At 31.7% G+C, this 21,258-nt stretch overlaps 1 protein-coding gene across 1 annotated transcript in view; it reads right to left on the bottom strand.

The window, feature by feature from the left end:
• The window catches only part of LOC145307134 (uncharacterized), a 66,580-nt gene extending 51,250 nt beyond the window's left edge, over nucleotides 1-15,330 (bottom strand). Inside the window, exons 1-17 of the mRNA XM_080149493.1 lie at nucleotides 15,284-15,330; nucleotides 14,552-14,606; nucleotides 13,316-13,405; nucleotides 10,253-10,351; nucleotides 9,856-9,954; nucleotides 9,094-9,192; nucleotides 8,570-8,668; nucleotides 8,261-8,359; nucleotides 7,873-7,971; nucleotides 7,003-7,101; nucleotides 5,867-5,956; nucleotides 5,024-5,122; nucleotides 4,391-4,489; nucleotides 3,731-3,829; nucleotides 2,790-2,888; nucleotides 1,853-1,951; nucleotides 1,582-1,683 (exon numbers count right to left, since the gene is read on the bottom strand). Coding sequence (XP_080005619.1) covers nucleotides 1,582-1,683; nucleotides 1,853-1,951; nucleotides 2,790-2,888; nucleotides 3,731-3,829; nucleotides 4,391-4,489; nucleotides 5,024-5,122; nucleotides 5,867-5,956; nucleotides 7,003-7,101; nucleotides 7,873-7,971; nucleotides 8,261-8,359; nucleotides 8,570-8,668; nucleotides 9,094-9,192; nucleotides 9,856-9,954; nucleotides 10,253-10,351; nucleotides 13,316-13,405; nucleotides 14,552-14,606; nucleotides 15,284-15,301 — 1,543 coding nt within the window. The 5' untranslated portion in view covers nucleotides 15,302-15,330. The remainder of the gene's footprint in view (nucleotides 1-1,581; nucleotides 1,684-1,852; nucleotides 1,952-2,789; nucleotides 2,889-3,730; nucleotides 3,830-4,390; nucleotides 4,490-5,023; nucleotides 5,123-5,866; nucleotides 5,957-7,002; nucleotides 7,102-7,872; nucleotides 7,972-8,260; nucleotides 8,360-8,569; nucleotides 8,669-9,093; nucleotides 9,193-9,855; nucleotides 9,955-10,252; nucleotides 10,352-13,315; nucleotides 13,406-14,551; nucleotides 14,607-15,283) is intronic.
• Between the last annotated feature and the right edge of the window lie 5,928 nt (nucleotides 15,331-21,258).

Raw genomic sequence — 21,258 nt, forward strand, 5'->3', positions numbered from 1 at the left:
GATAGATAGATAGATAGAATAAACTAAAGATACAAATATATTATAATAATATTATGTAGGGTTGGGCCGGATATTTTTTTGGGCGGATACCGGATATCCGGCTGATTTCAAATGCCGGATATCCGGTAACCGGCCGGATACCCGGCAAATATCCGGTTATCCGGCCAAATTACCGGATATCCGGCCAGATAACCGGCCAAATTACTACATATTAAAGTATCAAAAAAGGATATAGTCCCTTTTGTAGCAACGCACCTTAAGGGGCGATTCGATGTATTTTTAAAATTGCTTTTAATAGGTTATTTTAGGTTAGGTTATATTTGGTTAGATGATTGCCCTGCAGGGTTAGGCAATTGGCCCCGCAATGTTAGAGTCTCCTGCAAGGGGCTAGAAATAGGAGGAAAGCTACTGTGAAAATACGAATAATCGCTCCTTAAAGGTCGTTGCCACAAAGAGGACTATACCCGCAAAACTAGTGATTTATATTATACTAGCAGCTGCGTCCCTAGTATCTAGGGATATTAGAAGGGACATGAAAGTGCAGAAAAATAATTCAAAACCTTACAACGACTTTTTTTATAAAAATGAAACAGCCTAAAACCACCCTTGGACATGTAAGAAGCTTCACTCTAAAGGAGAACCATATCAGTTTAGCGGTTAGCGAGATCCTTTGCTACAGACAAAAAAAGCTTACTACTTTGTATAATAGGATAAAATTAAGATTAAAACTTAAAAATAAGGTAAGCATTAAATGATCTTTCTTCTTAGCAAATAAATCTAATGAACTATTACTTCCCTCAATCTGTAATATCAACCCCTAACGGTTGGAGGATGGGCGGGGATGTGGTGTTGAATGCCTGCCCTCCCCCCCCTCTGTTTTTTTCTATCCAATTTTCTGTGTATAGAGGTAGAGGGCTATAACTAAGTGACTTTCAAAATATGGGTATGACACATAACTGAGAGTTGAAATTTTTTTAATACCTCCTTCCTGGCGGGCACAGGATGCCAGCAAATCTGGTAAGGTCATTCAGGTAAAAAGTAAAAATATTTTTTTACTTAAACAAAGCATTTCATGTTATCTAATACTAAAATATCCTATAGTCGTAAATCCTATTCCTCATATGTAAAATAGGTGTTCAAGTTGATTTCAGGTTCCAGGTATAATCCTGCAATTCCTGAACCTCCAGGTCTCCAGAAATCTTTAAACGGTTCCTGTGACCTCAAATTTTACTTGAAGATTTCAAATTTTAAACTTAGGCTTTTTTTATATATCTTCATGACATATTACAATTTCATAAAATCCGTTGCCGTTTACCTGCAAACCGTCGGTTTGCGGCTGGCAGTTGCCAAGTACTGCTGCCACCGCCAAAATTTATGTTTTGAGATTTCTAACATAAAATTTACATAAAGATAAACATATTCAGAAAAAATTACAGCCATTTAAGATTTAAAAAAATTATATTGTAAAATATAAAAGATTATATTGCCGGATATCCGGCTGGATAGTTTCAATATCCGGTATCCGGCCGGATATTAAAAATGGCCGGATATCCGGCCCAACCCTAATATTATGTAACTAACCATCATTATCTTTCATAGTTGACATATCAGCTTGATGTTCTAGAAGTAGTCTGACTGTTTCTGTGTGTCCATTCCTTACTGCAAGATGAAGACTTGTCTCACCTAGATATGAATATATTAGTTACATTATATATTCTCTAGTACAGAGTATAGTTAGATATACAGAGAGAGGTATACTGATAGATAGATAGATAGATAATTGGATAAATAGATAGCTGGATAGAATATACTAAAGATACACTATATAGTAAAATAATATTATGTAACTAACCATCATTAACTTTATGATTCACATTGGCTCCATGTTGTAGAAGTAGTCTCACTGTTTCTGTCTTTCCATCCCCTGCTGCCCTCATAAGACTTGTCCATCCTAGATATAAATATGTTAGTTACATTATATATTCTTTGGTTCCGAGTACAGAGTTGGTTCTTTAAATCATTTCAGTAGTGAGCCAGATTTGGGGTGAGCCAAATTTTCAATTGAGACGAAAGTTGGCTCACCCCAATCTGGCTCACCACTAAAATAATTTAAAGATCCAGCTCAGTTAAAATACAGACAATAGAGAAAAGGGTGTAATCAATAAAGCTCATTCAAAACAACATAATTTTTTAATCTAATAAGAAAAGCAGGGATATAGGATTTAGACAATGAAATTAATTTCACCCTAATCATTCCCCAGAATGTAAACTATCAAAGGTAAAATCTAAAAAAGTTTTTGTAATATTACTGTCATATTCTTAACTAGTCTTACAATCTAAGCTACTATATAATTGTATAATATACTATTCTATGATAATATTGTTAGAGTGTTAAAATATACTGCATATTCACATTTTATTTAGTTAATAAATAATTTTTATATCTTATTAATTTTAGTACCCATTTATCCCTTCCTCAAATCTCAATTACACCCAATCACTAAGTATAAGCCTATTTTGGATAGTGAACAAATTAATACCACCTCTCCCAGTCATACGCAGTCATGCGATAAGTTGGAAGGGTGATGCAAATTTTAGATCTCTGTTTTTGTATTTGATTTGCTATGTTTTTCTAAAAGATTAAAGCAATGCTTGCAAGATTATTTAATACGCCATAAAGATAAATTCTTCTCAAATCACAAAAACTAAGATCTGAAATTTGCATCCCCCTTACAACCTGACGCATGACAGTATATGACCAGGAGACGTGGCATTTTTTAAAATCTTACCATAACCATCCATGGCATTAATATCAGCTTTATTTTCTAATAAAAACTTCACTACATCAGTGTTTCCATTATCTGCTGCATACATAAGACTTGTCCATCCTAAATGCCAAAAGATTATATTTAAAATATAGTGTGCTCAAACACCAGGTCCAACAACCATGGATAACTAATGGGAGCCAAATGTCTCCTTTTTTTGTCCAAAAACACAGGGAATTAGATTAAGTTTTAACCCAGCAGACAACCAACTATTTGATTGCACAACCTTTGTTACAGAAGATCTAAATGTGCATGGTAATGAGTTGCACCTGTTTATGGGCCATGGCATTCCCCCTACTCTAACTAATAATGTTGCACACCTGAATAGGCACATATTTAGAAATATCTTTGAACTTGGATCTTTACAATTAATAGTTTTGAAACCAATTAATATCTGCTTGATTTGAACCAGTTCTGAGCCATACTGAAAAATCCTGTGTTGTATTGCATTATATCCAGTTTTCTACAAAAACAAAAATGTACAATCATAAGATTAAGACCAGTTTATAAAATCCCTTTGTTAAGAACATTTTTATATCCAAGATGTTTAAAATACAATAAGATAAACTAATGTTGTATTTTTGAAAACTAAAACTTATGAACATTTCAATATTATACATTAGGATAAAAGTTAAGCAATATAGTTGTTTCTTGTATCCTATTATAAAAAGCTTTCTGCAAATATAAAAATGTACATTTTTGATATTAAAACCAGTTTTGTTAGTTATGAGACGCCGTAGGTACAGGCTAATAAAAAAAGGTTTTAATATTATGATTGTACATTTTTATATTCATAGAAAACTGGATATAATACAATACAATACATGATTTTTCAGTATGGCTTGGAACTGTTTCTAATCCAGCAGATATTAATCAGTTTCAAAGCCATACTGGAAAAAACTTACCTGCCATATTCTTATCATTCACATTAGCTCCATGGTTGATAAGGATCTTTACAATTGCCAAATGTCCTTCACGAGCAGTTACCATTAATGGAGTCCATCCTTTATAGAGATACAAAATTTTCAGGGCATTTTCAGTAATTATTATGACTATTTTCAATTTACTATATTTTCTATCTCAATTTCTGTGTGTTAAAGATAGAGGGCCATAACTGAGTGAATTTTTAAATATGGGTATAAGACATAACTGAAAGTTGGAATTTTTTGATTATCTCCATCCTAGCGGGTACAGGATGACAGCAAACCTGGCAGGATCATCCAGGAAAAGAGCAAAAATATTTTTTGACTTGAGCAAAGCAATTTATGCTACTAAAATACTAAAATATTCTCTAGTTTCCAGAAATCTTTAAAAGGCTTCTGTGACCACAATTTTTAACTTCAAATTAAAACAAAGGTTGTGAAATAAAAGAGTACAGGAAGCGAAATTTGACTTCACACACTTATAGTCAGAAATTCATTATCAAACAGGAAACAAGCCAAAAAAAACTTTTAGCTCCTAGCTCTAATAGGACCTGAGATAATAAAGAGGGTGTTGAACGCCCCTACTGACCGATTAAGGTGCAGAAAGGGGCCTGACTATAAAGGGTTAATCTTCAAACTTACCATCTTCATTCTTATCATTAACATGAGCTTCATGCTGTATTAGCTCTTCAACAATATCTTCATGTCCATTCTTAGCAGCAAGAATCAATGGAGTATTTCCTAAAAACGTATATAAGATATGGATTTCAGTTTATGAGTTACAAGAAGAATAATTGGGTATTGTCGGTTTCTTAACATGTGTTTTATTTTATATTCACAGCAGCTTTTCTCCATTTTTGAGACTCAGCAGGGAAACCATTAACATTTACCTAACATGCATAAAATGTGACTAAATGATGTCATAACACCAACAATACCTAATTATTCCTCTAAGAAAATTTATTATACAACTTTGGGGACTAGTGCAATAGACAGCCCTTTGTCCTCTTCCTTCCTGTTTAATAGCTAAATAATGTTTCCTGTATTCCTTTGAAATGGATTAATATTTATGGATTAGAATGGGTTCTCATCCATACTGGAAATTATGTATAGCATCATATTAAATCCAGTTTTCTATTGATATAAAAATGTACAATAATAAGATTAAAACCATTTTTTTAGCTCCATAATGCCAAATTATACATTTTATATTTGCAGAATGGTATTTATAATACAATGTAAGAAATAACTATTAAGATATTATTCAGAACATACCATAATTGTAATTAGCATTGATATCTGCTTCATGTTGTAGAAGTAGTTTCACTATTTCTAAATTCCCTTTCTCAGCTGCAATGATAAGACTTGTAGCACCTAAACATATATTTTATTTCAGTTAAAATTATCTTAAAGGGATTGAGCATCAAAACACTTTAAAATTCTCTTGAAAACTGGATAGAAACACAATTTCTGAGAACCAGTAACTATCCAACAAAAAGAGTCCTCTTGACAAAAATATTAAAGAGTTATGATTTTATTTAGCTGCTTTTTGCAAAGATAAAATGGAAAACCACAGAAAATCTGATCATTTTTTAATATTTTATTGTTTCTAGGGATTTTTTAACTATTATGGTTTTATTTAATTCAGAGAAAGCTGTCCTTTACTGTTTTATCCTCTATTTGAGACTTTATAAATGAGATGGTGTTAAGATTTGATAATCAGATGAGAACTTTTTTGAGCTTAGTCTCTTTAATAAAACTTAAACAAACTTAATTATTAGCTTTTATTACTACTTCAATTTATGAAACCAATAAATTTAGAGAAATCGTATGTACTTTGGTTACTAATACATATATCTGAATTAATTAGGCATTTTCCCCAAATTTGTTTTACCCACTTAGGGCCATGGTTTAATGTCCTTAGTTTGAAAAAAAATAAGAATTATTTTAAACTAAAAATTTTTATTTTTACCCCTACCACTAAAATAATTTAGGGGTGGGGGGGGGGGGGGCAAATTGCTTCTCCCCCACAATCAAAAAGTAATTTTTTTTTTGACTAAAAAATTCAGATGTTTTACCCCCTCTATAATAAAAAGCTTGGAAGACATTCTTGCCCACCTTTATAGTTTTTCTCTTCAATATTGACTCCAGCATCCAATAACTTCTTTACAAGACCAGTAGATCCACTTTCTGCTGCTTCTAATAAATCTAAACAAAATTTATCTTGGAAAAAAAAGTAATGATAAATAGATTGATAATGAAAAGTATCCCAATGTTTGTAGGGAATAGCATAAATATGAATACAGAAATTTTTTACAAACAGAGAAATGGACATTGTAAATAAGTGGCCAGTGGTCATGCAAATCTTTACATAAAACTCTTTAGTTCATCTTCTACAGCTGATAATAGTTATTTATAGTATTGTGTTATAAACAGCTTTCCATGGATGTAAAAATATAATTTAGCCCTAAGATGCTGAAGGCATGGGCTGAAAAACTAGTTTTAATCTTATAATGGTACATTTTTATAATCATAAAAAACTAGTTATGATAAAATAATAAATTTTTCAGTATGGCAGAGAACCGGTTCTAATCAGTTTTGAAGTGATACTAGAAAAGATTAAGAGCAAAAGAAAAAAAAAGAAGTTTGATGTCATCTAGAGGTTCAGACAGACTGAACAACAATCAAGTAAGGTGTAAAATAAATGATCAGGAAAATCTTTACCTAAAAAAGCAACCATATATAGCAGTCAAGTAAATTTAATTATTTGAATATAAATCAAACTAGCAAATACAACCGTCAGGGTTTGGAAGCCGCGCGTAAGCCGCGTCTAAGCCTCAGTGATATCTTCATTTTATCACTATAAAATTCAGCTGGATGTATAAAACTGCTCTTTAGCAGAGAATCCTTCTTTCTGAAATTTCTTTTTCTGCTCACAAGCAGGTTTAAAACTGAGGCTTATGCGTGGCTGAGGTGCGGCTTCCGAATCCTGACAACCGTATCATCTAGGAGGGAGTCTGTATTATTTTTAAACCATCCTAAAACTTTACTCTAAAACTATCACAGACCTATAGTGAAGATCACATAAAAAGAGATTCCAATTAGTTTAGTAGTTTTTGAATTCCTGAGCTTCAGACAAAAAAACCTTGATATATTATATAATATGCTTACCATTACTCCCAAATGGTTTCTAACAGACAGATAAACATTTTAATGTACAGAGTAGCTTCACCACTAATAAATATGCAACTAACCAGCAGTATTTTTTGAAATGATATCTTCTCCATGTTCTATTAAAATTTTTAATACATCAATGTTTTCATCCCTTGCTGCCAAAACAAGACTGGTCATTCCTAGACAAAATAGTTACTTCATGCATCATATTATAAACAGCTTTCCGCAGATATAAAACTTACAATTATAAAATTTAAATCAGTTTTTGTAGTCCAAAGATGCCAAAGGCATGTGCTAAAAAACTGGTTTTAATCTCATATTTATACAATATAAATCTTCATATTGGTAAAAAACTGGATATATTTAATACCATGCTAGACATAATTTTTTAGTATGGCTTAGAACCAGTTTTAATTCACAGGATATTAATCAGTTTTTATGTGATACAGGAAATATATATAATTCCTCCTGGCAACTGATCCACAAGGTTCCAGGAAGAACGCAGGAGTCCCAAACCTTGGAGTGGACAAACGCAGGCATGATAAAATATTAATTCAATTAAGTATTTCTATACAGATTAGGTTAGGTTAAGAAATGAATGTACAAATAAGCTCCCCACAGGGATTTGACATTGAAAAAATCTATTAGATGGTCTAAAATAGGTTAGGTTAGGTCTACTCCGACATTTGGGACTCCTATGTTTGTCCTAGGACAATCCTCAAGGCTGCAGGTACCTCTAGTGCCAATGTCTGAAATATTTTGTTCACCAGACACCCATCTTCAATCATACACTTCAGACTTTTAATTTCTCCTACACAATGCCTATTGAAGGTACTGTTGCTAATTAACCTAGGGATGGACTTTATCTTCAACAATGCCACCATGGTCACTAGGTAGCTAATAAATCCATCTTTAGTTCTCCACCTAGAATACATAAATAAGTAACTAACCTGCTTTATTCTTTGTCTTGATATCTGCTCCATGTTCTAGTAGAATCTTCACAATATCAGTAGATTTAAATATTACTGCCCAAATAAGACTGGTCATTCCTAGGCATAAATATACTGGATAATTTAAAATCGATGGTTTTAAATGCATTTATAAGTATGAAATAAAATTGTGTTTGTTTTTACACATAAAGATCTGCTCATCTTTAGAAAGGTGATAGGTTCAAATGAAGATAAAGAAAGTCCCTAAAAAATCAGCATGTTACATCATAAAACAAGGGATTATCTATCTCTTTTTTAGAGGTATTATTTCCCACTCCTCCTCTTCTCATACCTCATTTTTATGATAGAAGAATTTTAGTAAAATCTAAAATGCTATTGAACAACTAACCTTCATTATCCTTTGAATTAACATCAGCTCCATGTTCTAACAGTATTTTAACCACATCAGTTCTTCCCTTGCTTGCAGCATGGATTAGACTGTTCCTGCCTAGACAAAAAAATAAAAATGTCATTGGCCAGTTTACAGAGAAAAAAAATAACAGAAAGAATTATATGTTTTAGAATTTCAAATGCATAGAATTGTGATGTAATAGTGAGACAATTACATTGATGGATAGATATATTGTAAATAGATAGATAGATGGGTACATGCATATATAGATAAATAGAAAGTTGGGTGTATAAACTAATAGCGTACCATTATTGTCCTTTGCGCTAATATCAGCTCCATGTTCTAACAATATTTTCACCACGTCAGTGTTTCCATTCTTCGCTGCCAAAATAAGACCAGTCACTCCTAGACATAAATATACACTTTAAAATTTGATGGTTTTGAAGACCTATATGGACAAGTATGAAAATATTGTATTTCTTTACACTGAAAGAGACATTTTAAGAAAAAGGCCTATAGATAAATATTTACTAATATCATTGTGTACCTAGCCATTGATATCTTTTAAATTCAAATCAGCTCCATGAAGATATGATATATGACACATTTCTGTTTAGGTTTTTTTTTGTCTGCTAACAAATAGCTTTCTGCTCTTTTGTAGCGACTTGGCTGTGTTAATATTCCCAATGTTATTGGTTGATTTTCCTAATTGAAAGTTAGAACAGGGAAACATTGAACTCCATCCTCCTCTATTTTTTTACTCAAATGGTAAGACTAAGAAAAATATAGAAAATAATTAACACGATATTATATTGGACAAAAAAACTTACCTAATTTATTCTTATCATTTACATTAGCTTCGAGGTTGATGAGGTTCTTTACAATATCTCCATGTCCTTCACGAGCAGCTGCCATCAAGGGAGTCCATCCTTTACAATAACACAATTGCTTAAATCTTTGCAGTAATTATTATGATTTCAAAATAATGTTTTTGCTTATAAATTTTTTGGTTGAATTGGAAGTGTCAAATGGTTTAATGACAAAGGCAATAAAATAAATTTATTCATACATGATACTTAATTTAGTACTAGTAACTGTGCACCTAGCATCTATAAAAGGTGTAGGGAAATAAGATAAACAGCACAAACCCACTCCAGAGCTGGATCTTTAATTCACAATGATGCCACTGCTGATCCAGTGAACCAATTTTAAAAAGGCAGCTCACCTAATAGGAATCTTTAAATGAAAATGGCAGATGTGAGTTGGGAAACATTTTGGAAATACCCATCAGCTCACTGGCATTGTAAAATGACTAGACTACTGCCTCTGAGCTGGTGGGTGTTTCCAGTATTTGATTCTAGTATAAATGTTTTGATTATCCAGCTCTGGAACTATGTAAAGCTTCCATGAAATGGAAAACACAAAAGATTTATTATTTATCAAAATCCAGGCTACAGAAAAAAACCTACTACTTTAAATGATAGGATAGATGGTTGATAGAGTATAAGTAACAACAAAATCAAGCATCAGTTGGTAGAAAAATATTTTTTTACTATGGTTATTAAATTAAGTACTTTAGCCTATAAACTAACCATCTACATTCTTATCATTAACATGAGCTCCATGTTGTATCAGCTCTTCAACAATATCTTCATGTCCATTCTTAGCAGCAAGAATCAATGGAGTATTTCCTAAATACATTTCTTAAAGAAACCTTTGTTTTAATTTAAATTGTTGGCAAAAAATGTCATGATTCTAAAAGGCCTCCCCTTACGATAAAATTGGTAGCATAAAGGTCCAAGAGGAAACCAAGGATAACCAATATAAGGTTTAACCAACAAACAAAATTAGTCTAATATTTTGAGGGCAGATGTAGAGGTCTTCAGTTCTACTATGTGTTGACCCTCAACGACAGCTGAAATTTTGTATAGGTTACATGGTTTTTTTCTAATTAATTTTGTTGTTGGTAAAAGCTGATTTAGAACATACCATAGTTGTAATTTGCATTGACATTTGCTTCTCTCTGCAAAAGTAACTTCACTACTTCCAAATTTCCTTTCTGAGCTGCAATGATAAGACTTGTAGCACCTAAATAATTATATTTCTCGTATTCATTCGAATCCGGTGGATAGGAACGGGTTCTCATGAATACGAAAAAACTATGTCTAGCATCGTATTATATCCAGTTTTCTATGAATATAGAAATGTACAATCATAAGATTAAAACTAGTTTTTTTAGCCGGTGCCTTCGGCACCACGGGGCTAAAAAAACTAGTTTTAATCTTATAATTGTACATTCTATATCCGCGGAAAGCTGTTTATAATACGATACGAGAAATAACTATTCTCGTATTCATTCAAAACCAATTAATATCTGAAGGATTACTATTGGTTCTCATCCAAACAAAAAAACTATGTCTAGCATCATATTATATCCAGTTTTCTACGAATATAAAAATGTACAATCATATGATTAAAACCAGTTTTTTTTTATAATTGTACTTTATTTTATCATTGGAAAGCTGTTTATAATATTATGCAAGAAATAACTATCATATACAAAGCTCCTTATAGTGCATATTCAGGAATAAGGTATAACCAACAAGCGAAATAAATCTAAAATAATATTTAGGGGGCAAATGGAGAGGTGGTCAGTTTTATGATGTGTTGCCCCCCAACGACAGCTGAAAAACACATATAGGTGTCGTGATTTTTTTCATAATTAATTTCGTTATTGGTATAAGCTGGTGCATACTAGTGGCTACGCCCCTCTAGGGGCCTTGAAAAGGGGGGAGTTTTTTATTTTAGATTTTTATTTGGATGGTGGTGGTACCCTCCACCAAAATAATTATAAACCTTCCCAGGTCCTATGAGAAGCTACCCTGTAAAGGAGAAGCATATCAGTTTAGCAGTTTGCAAAATCCTTCAGTACACAAAGACACACACACACACAATCCTACTGTTACTTTAGTATAAGGCTAAATCGCAAATTTTCTTATGCTGAAAAATTACAAATGACGTCATATTAGAATAATGGAATATTCTAATATAATGTCATTTGGGAAACATCAGCCAAAAATGTTCAAACACACCCGACCCGAAGGCGTGTTAGGCTAGAAAAAAAACCCCACAGAAACGGTTTACACAGGATATACTGGGACCTTATGGTGAGTTCAGAACATGCTTTCCCTAAATTGAGTTAGTACCTTCCCATAGTAGAAAATTTTAAAATTACTTTTGGTGATCAAATTTTACTTTTATTTTTAGACCACCTTCACCTAACCTGCTTTATTGTCTTATTTTGCCTTTCATGTTTATCATGCAAATTCGCTCACATGACAGTTGAAATGACAGATATTGGAGCTTTCTAAAAAGGTCTCTAACATTTTTCTAGCTCTAATACTTTTTGAAATATCTTATTTCAAAGTATTGTTGTAAAAACATCTTTTACACAGCAAAAAGTTGAAATAAAAAATTAGTTATTTTAGAGAAAATTTCAAGTATCTTCATGTAAATCCCTTTAATATTGCTCCAAATTGACCAAATTGGACAGTTTAGGTGCCTAAAACTATCTACATTCAATGGACAATCCAAATCCACACTTTTTAAGACTTTATAAGTCAACAGGAGCATGATGAAGTGAATTTAAAAAATGCTAAAGGAAAAAATATTTGCTGTTTATTTAAATAAATTGAAATTTAATTGACTTTAGCAAGGATTTTAAGATAAGTTATGGTGTAAAAAATTGTCACTTTGTAATGAGAAAGCCAATAAAACACAATCATGATATTTTGAACCAAAAGAAACATATTGTAAGAAAAATAGACATAATCATTGAAAATAAACAAAAAATTTGTTAGAATTTTAAGCATTTCCAAGCAGTTTACAAATATAATCTATTATTTCTAGTAATTTTTTCTAAGAATAGTTGATGGGTCTTTTAAATTTTCTTATAACCTTATGAAACAAAATTAGTTTTTGCCACCTTCCCTAAGAAAACAAAGTAATTAAAAGACTTTCATGGATGATCTCACATATAATAAAAGAAAAAAAATGATTCTTAGGCCACATTTTTTTTAATATACACTGTTAGGTACTCTAAACTAGTACTGAGATTTTAAAAAATAATAAATCATAATTAATTTGAGTTTATTGCACCTTAAAACACCTATTACATTATTAAAAATGCCTTAAAAGTGATTTATAATTAAAATTAGATTACATTTGTTTCTTTGATATTACATTTTAGGCCTCTCCTGGTGACTTATAAAGTCTTATAAAGTGTGGATTTGGATTGTCCATTGAATGTAGATAGGTTTAGGCACCTTAACTGTTCAATTTGGTAAATTTGGAGCAAAATTAGAGAGATTTATATGAATGTGCATGTAATTTACTCTAAAATAACTAATTTTATATTTCAACTTTTTGCTGTGTAAAAGATGATTATACAGCAATACTTTGAAATAAGATATCTCATAAAGTATTAGAGCTAGAAAAATGTTAGAGACCTTTTTAGAAAGCTCCAATATCTGTCATTTCAACTGCAATGTGAACGAATTTGCATGGTGAACATGAAAGACAAAATAAGACAATAAAGCAGGATAGGTGAAGGTAGTCAAAAAATTAAAGTAAAATTTGATCACCAAAGGTAATTTTAAAATTTTCTACTATGGGAAGCTACTAACTCAATTTAGAGAAAGCATGTTCTGAACTCACCATAAGGTCCCAGTACATCCTGTGTAAACCGTTTCTGCGGGTTTTTTTTTCTAACCTAACACGCCTTTGGGTGGGGTGTGCAAATTTATCCTCTTTTAATTTATTAAAGTTTGATTGGTTGGATCATTAAGTTGAGTGTACAAACGTTTCAAACCTTAATTTTAATCTACTAAAGTGATAATTGTATTTCATTATATGGGTTGTACATCAATTTATCGGTCATTGTCTTATCCCTTTAGATGAATCCAATGATTAAAGCTTACCAACAACGGCTGAAAACAAAATGTTGATAAAAAAAAAGCAATTTCAGACCAGTGTGCAGTGATTAAAGCCTACCATAATAATTTTTCTCTTCAATATCAGCTCCAGCATCCAATAACTTGATAACTTCACCAGTAGATCCTGTTTCTACTGCTTCTAATAAATCTAAAAAGAAATATTTGTCAATTGACATTTACCTTGTGGTAATAGGAATCAGTTTTCCAAAATCAGATAAATAGGATAATTATATCACTTAAAAGTGACAAATCTGAATAAGCAGAATATAGATGCATAAGTCAAAACAAAATTATAAGTAAATTTGTTGCAAAACTGTTTGATTACAGTACACTGTTTAAGACATTATAAAGATGCTCGATTATAACATTGTACCTTTTTGTAATAAGAATGAGTTTTCTAAAAACCAAATGAAAAGCATATTTATATCACTTAAAAATTTATTGCTTCTCTTTAAATCTGAACAAAATGATTTTTAATTGACTTTATACCTTCTTGTAATGGGAATCAGTTTCCCAAAAATCAAATAAATAGAATAATTATATCACATAAAAATTTATTATTTCTAATAAATCTAAACAAAATGATTTGTAATTTAAAGAAATACACAAGGATGACAACATCAATAAAAGCAAAGCTCTGTAAAGGTAGGACAAACCAACATTAACACTGAATAGTGTCAAAACTGAATTAGCAGAATATAGATGCATAAGTCTAAACAAAATTGTTAGTAAATTTGTTGCAAAACTACTTGATTACAGTATACTGCTTAAGACACTATAGAGATGCTTTGCTTATAAAATTGTGCCTTGTTGTAATAGGAATCAGTATTCCAAAAATCAGATATTCATAAGATATGAAAATTTAGTGTCAAATATAATTAAAAATCGACATGTTTTAAATGAATATAAGTACATTCTGTTAACGATTTTAAAGTTGCTACTCTTTCCAAATCGTACCTAACTAATACAGGAATCACTATGCCAAGTTTGAAATTGATAGGACAATTCAAATCTGACTAAATTAAAGAAAAAAGCTTACTGTTATCTAACCAGACTGTCCTTAATTATACAAAAATTGTAAATTGTATATTAGTAGAAAACTGGTTATAATACGATGCTATACATAATTTTTCAGTATGGCTGAGAACCGGTTATTAATCCACTGGATATTAATTGGTTTTGAAGCAATACTGTAAAAGTCATTTATCGCATCATATTATAGACAGCTTTCTGCGGATAGTAAGGCTGAGAACCGGTTCTAATCCACCAGATATTAATCGGTTTGAAAACTTACCTAGGTTAGAAAATGGTCTTGAAAAGCTGCAACCCACATACAACATAAAACAAACCTAAAAATATATTACCAACATCATACAAGGGTAAATAAATTAATGTACATCCCCAATGATGAATCACAAAATCCTCCCATGAAAAAAATTATTTTTTATATTTTTAGAACAAAATCTAAAGTTTCAACGATTGTCAAAATCTACCCCTCCCACCCTTCATCAAGCGACACTAGAGGCCTCTAAGGGCGTAGCATCTAGTTGAAAAATAAATAAAAAAGTTGGTAATCTTTATAACACATAGCTTTTCTCAAATTATGGTCTGTGCATCTGTCAATTTGTACGTCACTTCATGGTTAACTTTTAGTTAATTTATGCATGTTAGAATGTCCTATAAAATTTCAAACTTTGGATGATGATTCCTGTAACAGTGCAATTAGGAAAGTTTAAAAATTTATTAGACAAACAAACACACCAGGGATTGCAAGGGATAAGACAATGGCCGATTCCGTCTGTAGATTTACAATGGTTGAAACGTGTTGACACTCAACTTAATGGACTAATCAATCAAAATCTACAAAAGTTCCCAAAATTGTTAAGCCAATGAATAAGAAAATGTTATTGTAAAACTTTTGTGGACTAGTGTAATTAACAGCACATTGTCCCCTCTCTCTCTGATTAGACATACAGACACACACTGTGTTACAGAGCAGTTTTGCTACTAAATTTTGTTAACTCACTAAGCTTAGTTTATTCATGTTAACTTATCAAAAGTCTATAAGTAACTAAAGCACTTGGTTCATTTTGTGTGTGTGTCTGTGTGTGTGCATCTGTATGTGTGTGTGTGTGTGTGTATGTGTGTAGTGTGTTCTGTGTGTGTGTGTCTGTGTGTGTGCATCTGTATGTGCGTGTGTGTGTATGTATGTGTGTGTGTATGTTTGTGTGTGTGTGCATGTGTGTGTGTGTAGAATCTTGTCGACCTTGATAATAGTATTTTTCCCAGGGATGGAGGGGACTTTGAACTGTTTATTATACTAGTCCCCAAAGTTTTAAAATAACGTTTTCTTATTCATAGGCTCAACAACTTTAAGGACTTTTATTGAATTTTGATTAGTTGGTTGATTAAGTTTAATACACTCATTGTAATCTACATAAGGGATTATTTTATGTATCATCATTGGGGATGTACATCAACTTATTGGCCATTGTCTTATCCCTTTAGAGCCCTGTATTTTTCCAGCTTGTACTATGTTCAGTGCCACCAATGAAAATTTGTGTAATTTACAAAATTACAAAAAAGTGTAATTCACTGAATTAATTTCCTCAATATAAAAAACACTAACGGCTACGCCCCTACAGGCCTCTAGGGGTACTTGGGGAAGGGGGAGTTTAATTCAATAACCCATTTTTTTGGAGGGGAGGGGGGGGGGTAAATTTTTAAAAATAGTTAGAAATATTTCTAGGACATGTGTGAAGCTTTCCTCAAGTTATTGAGATCTCAAGCTTCAGAAAAAAATTAATACTTTATATATATAACTTTGTATTATAGATAAATAATGGCTACGCCCAAAGAGGCCTCTAGAGGCACTTAAGGATGGGGGAAGTTGAATCCTAAAACCTTTTTTTAAATTCATTTTTTTTATAACGTAAAAAAGTTTAGGGGGGAGGCCAGGGGAGTCGACAAACTCCCACCCAACCCAATTATTATTTTAGTTTAAAAATTTTATTTAATTTTTTTGGGAGGGAAGGTAATTTTTTAGGTTTTTTTTCTCTTGGGAGGGTGGTTGTACCCTCCTCCAAAATTGTTATAAACCTTCCCAGGACCTATGTGAAGCTACCCTGTAAAGGAGAACCTTATCAGTTCAGTAGTTATTGAGATCTTAAACTGTTTTTAACCTATTTTTAAAACATATATCAAAATATACTATGACACCAGTAGAATCAGACTGCAGAGCCTAAATTTGAATTAAGCCCCTGATTAACTTTTTATGGGAATTTTAAAATTAGTTTTTACTGTTGCTCAGCTCTGTAAAGGAGAACCTTATCAGTTCAGCGCTTAGCGAAATCTGTCAGTGCAAACAGACAGACATCATGTTACTAAATTATAAGTATTACAATATAAGAAAGTTAATCAATTTGGACCAATTTTTAGCTTTACAGACGCAAAAATCACTTTTACAGGGTGTTTCAAAAATTTCTCAGGAGTCCAAATATGGAGTGCCCACGCCAAATTTACTTCATATGTATTTAAAATTGATGATAATCACTCTCAAGGCGAAAAATGGGCAAAATATTTTGTGTGTTAGTGTCAAAAGTTAAAAAAACATGTTTTGACATTATTCTTGTGACACCCTGTAATTCATAATTTTTGTGATTTTTAAGAAAATTTCTATATTGTACTCATCTGGGGGATTAATTTGATATATAAAACATGTATGTAAGTTGAAAATTATTGTAAAAATTTTAAACTTGAAAATCACGAAAAAATGCCTTTTTTTCATTGTGAAAACACCACAGTGAGAAAATGCGCAAAAAATCGGACTTTAAATGGATATAAAAAGTTACATTCTTAGTTTTATGACCAAACGAATGAGACTGGAAGTTTTTATCAAAATATGAGACCTCATGCAGAAAAATGTTTTTTTTCGTAAATAATGAGCCATCTGTATGTGTGTGTGTCTACCAAAGGATCTTGCTGAACTGATATGGTTTTCCTTTAAATTGTAGCCTCTCAAAGTTCCTCCAAATCGAAATCGCCATGGAAAAAAATAGCCATACCCCAAAAAAATAAAAAGGGGTGGGGGACAACTCCTCCCCTAAAAGAAATATAAACCCACAGTTAAAATTTCATTAATTTAAACATGTTAGAGTTGTTAAATCGATTTTAAACATTGCATGATGATTCCTTTAACAGTTAGGTAAACATAGCAACTATCTACTCATTACCTGAATGTATGTGCGGTCTATTTAAAATATGCAGATTTTTAGCTTTTATGGCAACAACTTTTTATATGATCCTGTTCATCATTTAGGGCCTAAAAGTAAGTATGTCCTTTGTTTATCCTTTACTAGCGGCTACGCCCCCTAGAGGCCTCTAGTGGGACTTAAATGTATTTTTGTTTTTAATTTAAATATCAAATTTAAGAAATAATTGACTATGTTGTGTTAAAGTCTTTGTGGAAATTTTTTGTTGTTTGATTTTTTGTGATTTCTCTTGGGAGGGTGGTAATACCCTCCCAAAATAGTTATAAACCTTCCCGGGACCTATGAGAAGCTACTCTGTTAAGGAGAACCTGATCGGCTAGCGGTTAGCTAGAACATACAAACACACAGTCAAACATCCTGTTACTTTATTACAAAGATTTAAGCAGTTACTTACAATTTTCTACATTTATTCAGTTCTGAAACTCTACAAGCGTTTGTCCTCCTATTTTAGGGTAGGGATCTTAAGTGATAAGACAATGGCCGATAAATTGATGTACAAAATAAACAAAATTACCCCTTCTATGGATTTTCAATTAGTGGTTAAAACGTTTGGACACTTAACTTATGAACCAACCAATGAGAATATATTAAAAGTCTCAAAAGTTAATAATCCTACGGATAAAAAAACTTTGGGGACAATTGTAATAAACAGCCTAATGTCATCTCTCTTCTTGATTTCAGAGCTTCGCATTTTTAGATGTTGTCATCCTTGATATTTTTACTTTTGCTGTTTTTTAAAATTAAACTAAAATTGGGGGGAGGGGAGGGGGGTAAAATTTTACATTCTACAATCTCAATTGCCCCTAGAGGCCTCTCAGGGGCGAAGCCGCTAGTTTGTTTATATAGATCTAGCTTTAAGAAATGATTTTTTCATTTAAGCAAGCTTTTTATCCATAAAAGCGAAGCTATAAAATAATGGGACAAACGAACATTAACACTTTTAGAGTGTTAGTTAAAAGTCGAAACAAAATTGAAAGTAAATTTGTTGAAAACTGCTTAAATACTGAATATATTTTAAGGACACGTTTACATTTTTAGGACTTGATTTAAGACTTTGCTTATAGCATTGTACTTTGTTATCCTAAAATCAGGATTCCAAAAATCTGATCAATCTGATAATTTTATCAAATAAAATTTGTTATTAAAAAAGGTTTAAAAATCAAAATATTAAAAATAAAAGACTTAAAGTAATTATTTGATATTATCATTTATTTGTCCGTCTGTCTGTCTGTCTAATTTCACCTATGTTGATGTTGCCATCTTTGTTTTTTACCTAAACATTAAATTTAATGAAAAAAATCCATCAAATAAAAAGTGAAAAATCCGTGAACTTTAAAAATAAAATTTTAGTTTTTATTTGCATCTGAAAAATGAAAATGTTATAAGCATTAACTAAGGTAAAATATTTAATAAACAAACAAGGATGACAACATCCATAGATGCAAAAACTTAACCAATTGTCAGGCAAATGAACTGCAAGCAATTATAGAGTGACAGCCAGGGAGGGAGGAGACATTGGACTGTAAATTATAAGGTCCCAAATAATTTTAACACTTTTGTTGACTTAAAAACTTTTGGGATTTGATTTGTTTGTACAAACTAGCATTGTCTAAACTTTTCAACCATTAATTTAAACCAACAGAATTGATAATTTTGTTAATTTGCCATCATAGTAATCTTATTTTATCGCCAATTTTCTTATAAGATCTAAATGGACAGCGCCTACAATTGAAACCACCCAAACAGGGATGTAAAGGGATAAGACAATGGCTAATAAATTAATGTACAACCCCAATTATCATATACAAAATGCATCCTTCTTTAGATTAAAATTTGTGGTTAAAACGTTTTGACACTCAATCAAAATTTAATAAAAGTCCCCAAATTTGTCAAGCCAACGAATAAAAACGTTATTTAAAGCTTTGGGGACTTCTCCCTACTAACTAACAGTGTTTAAATTTTTCAACCAACAATTAAAATCTTAATAGGAGGTAAATTTGTTTTAGGAGACATCCTATTTGTCTAAAACCTTGATTTCAATAAAATATGTAAAAAGTTATTATCAGAAAGTCCATGCGATCATTTTAATCTTTAATTCTATCGAAATAATTGTACTATTTATTTGATTTTTAAATGGAAAATCTTAGGGTTATTAAACAGATCTATAGCATAGATATATATACAGGCAACTGCCTCCCTTCCTTTTTCAAAGACCCCTTTCATCTGCTTCTAAGTTATTTTCTGCTACTTTGCTGTGTTAATATAAGCGACACCATTGGTTGATTTTCAATGACCCAATAGAAAGGTTTCACAAGGTTGTTGCGATGGGGAGATACAGTTATTTAACCCTTTCTCTCTCTAGTGTTTTACTCTAATGGTTATTGTAAAGTGTAACATCTCCATAATAACATCCTTAAATGTAATCAAGTTAATATGAAGCATCCTGTATTTGAATTTGTAATATTTATATTTTCTCTAAGATTTTCTATACCATTATATTTACCTACTACGATCTTTGTAGGAAAGGAAGGCTTGGACATCGGATTTTTTGCTATTTTTCATGGGAGAGTGGTGGTACCCTCCCCCAATATAGTTATAAACCTTCTTTGGACCTATGGGAAGCTATACTGTAAAGGAGAACCCGATCGGTTCAGCAGTTAGCGAGTTCCTTTGGTAAAGACATATAGACAAACACAGATCCTGTTACTTTATTTTAAGGAATACGATCCCTGTAGGAAGGGAAGTCTTGAAAGTCACAGAGCGTTTTTTTTTATGGATATTTTTCAAGAGTGGTGGTACCCTCCAACAAAATAGGTAAAAACTTTCCCAGGACCCAATAGAAGCTACATTGTAAAGTAGAACCATTTTGGTTCAGTTGATTAGCGAGATCCTTTTAGATACAAACACACACACACACACACAGACCCTGTTCAGCATATATATACGGAGTTTACTATCTTTCTATCACCCTTCTCTATAATATACTAGAGGCTATGCTTTTAGGAGCCTCTAGTACCTCTTGGGAAGTCGTCCCACTCTGCTTTATATTTTAGTTTTAAAAAAAGAAATAGTAGGATTTCAATGGGGTCATTTTTTTCTAGTGACAATTTTTCTTGGAAGAGTTGTTGAACTCACCTTCAAAATAGTTATAAATCTTCCCAGGACATATGGGAAGCTACACTGTGAAGGAGAACCATATTGGATCAGCAGTACAGACAGACAGACACACACAGATCCATTTACTTTATTATAAGTATTAACTAGAAACTTTTGTTATAATTAAAAGTTCCAAAGATTTTAAAAATAAATATAAAAAAAATCCATGAAGTGAATAAATCAAAATCTGTAAGTAAATCAAAATAAGCTAAATTTTTTTAATTGTAGGTTTTTTTTGCCGCAGAATAATGATATTATGTAATAATGTATATTGTAATCCTGTTATAAAAGTAACAGGATGTTTATCAAAATACTATTATCATAGTAATATGATGTGTTTCTATGTGTCTGGCTTAAGATCTCACTAAATGCTAAAAGTATGTCCTTTTACTGTTTTCTGTATTTACTCAGTTTTGCAACAAATTTGTGTACACTTTCTTTTATACTATTAATTAATATTCTGCTTATTAGGTTTAAACACTTATTAGAAACCTTGATTACTACTCGCCACAGTTTCTGTCGACAGTAGGATTTTTACCTGTAACATCCAGCATGTAAAGATGCTTATCTAGCA

Source organism: Acartia tonsa, chromosome 15 (genome assembly GCF_053477335.1).
Source record: "Acartia tonsa isolate MP-2025a chromosome 15, ASM5347733v1, whole genome shotgun sequence".
In the NCBI taxonomy this organism is placed as follows: Eukaryota; Metazoa; Arthropoda; class Copepoda; order Calanoida; family Acartiidae; genus Acartia; species Acartia tonsa.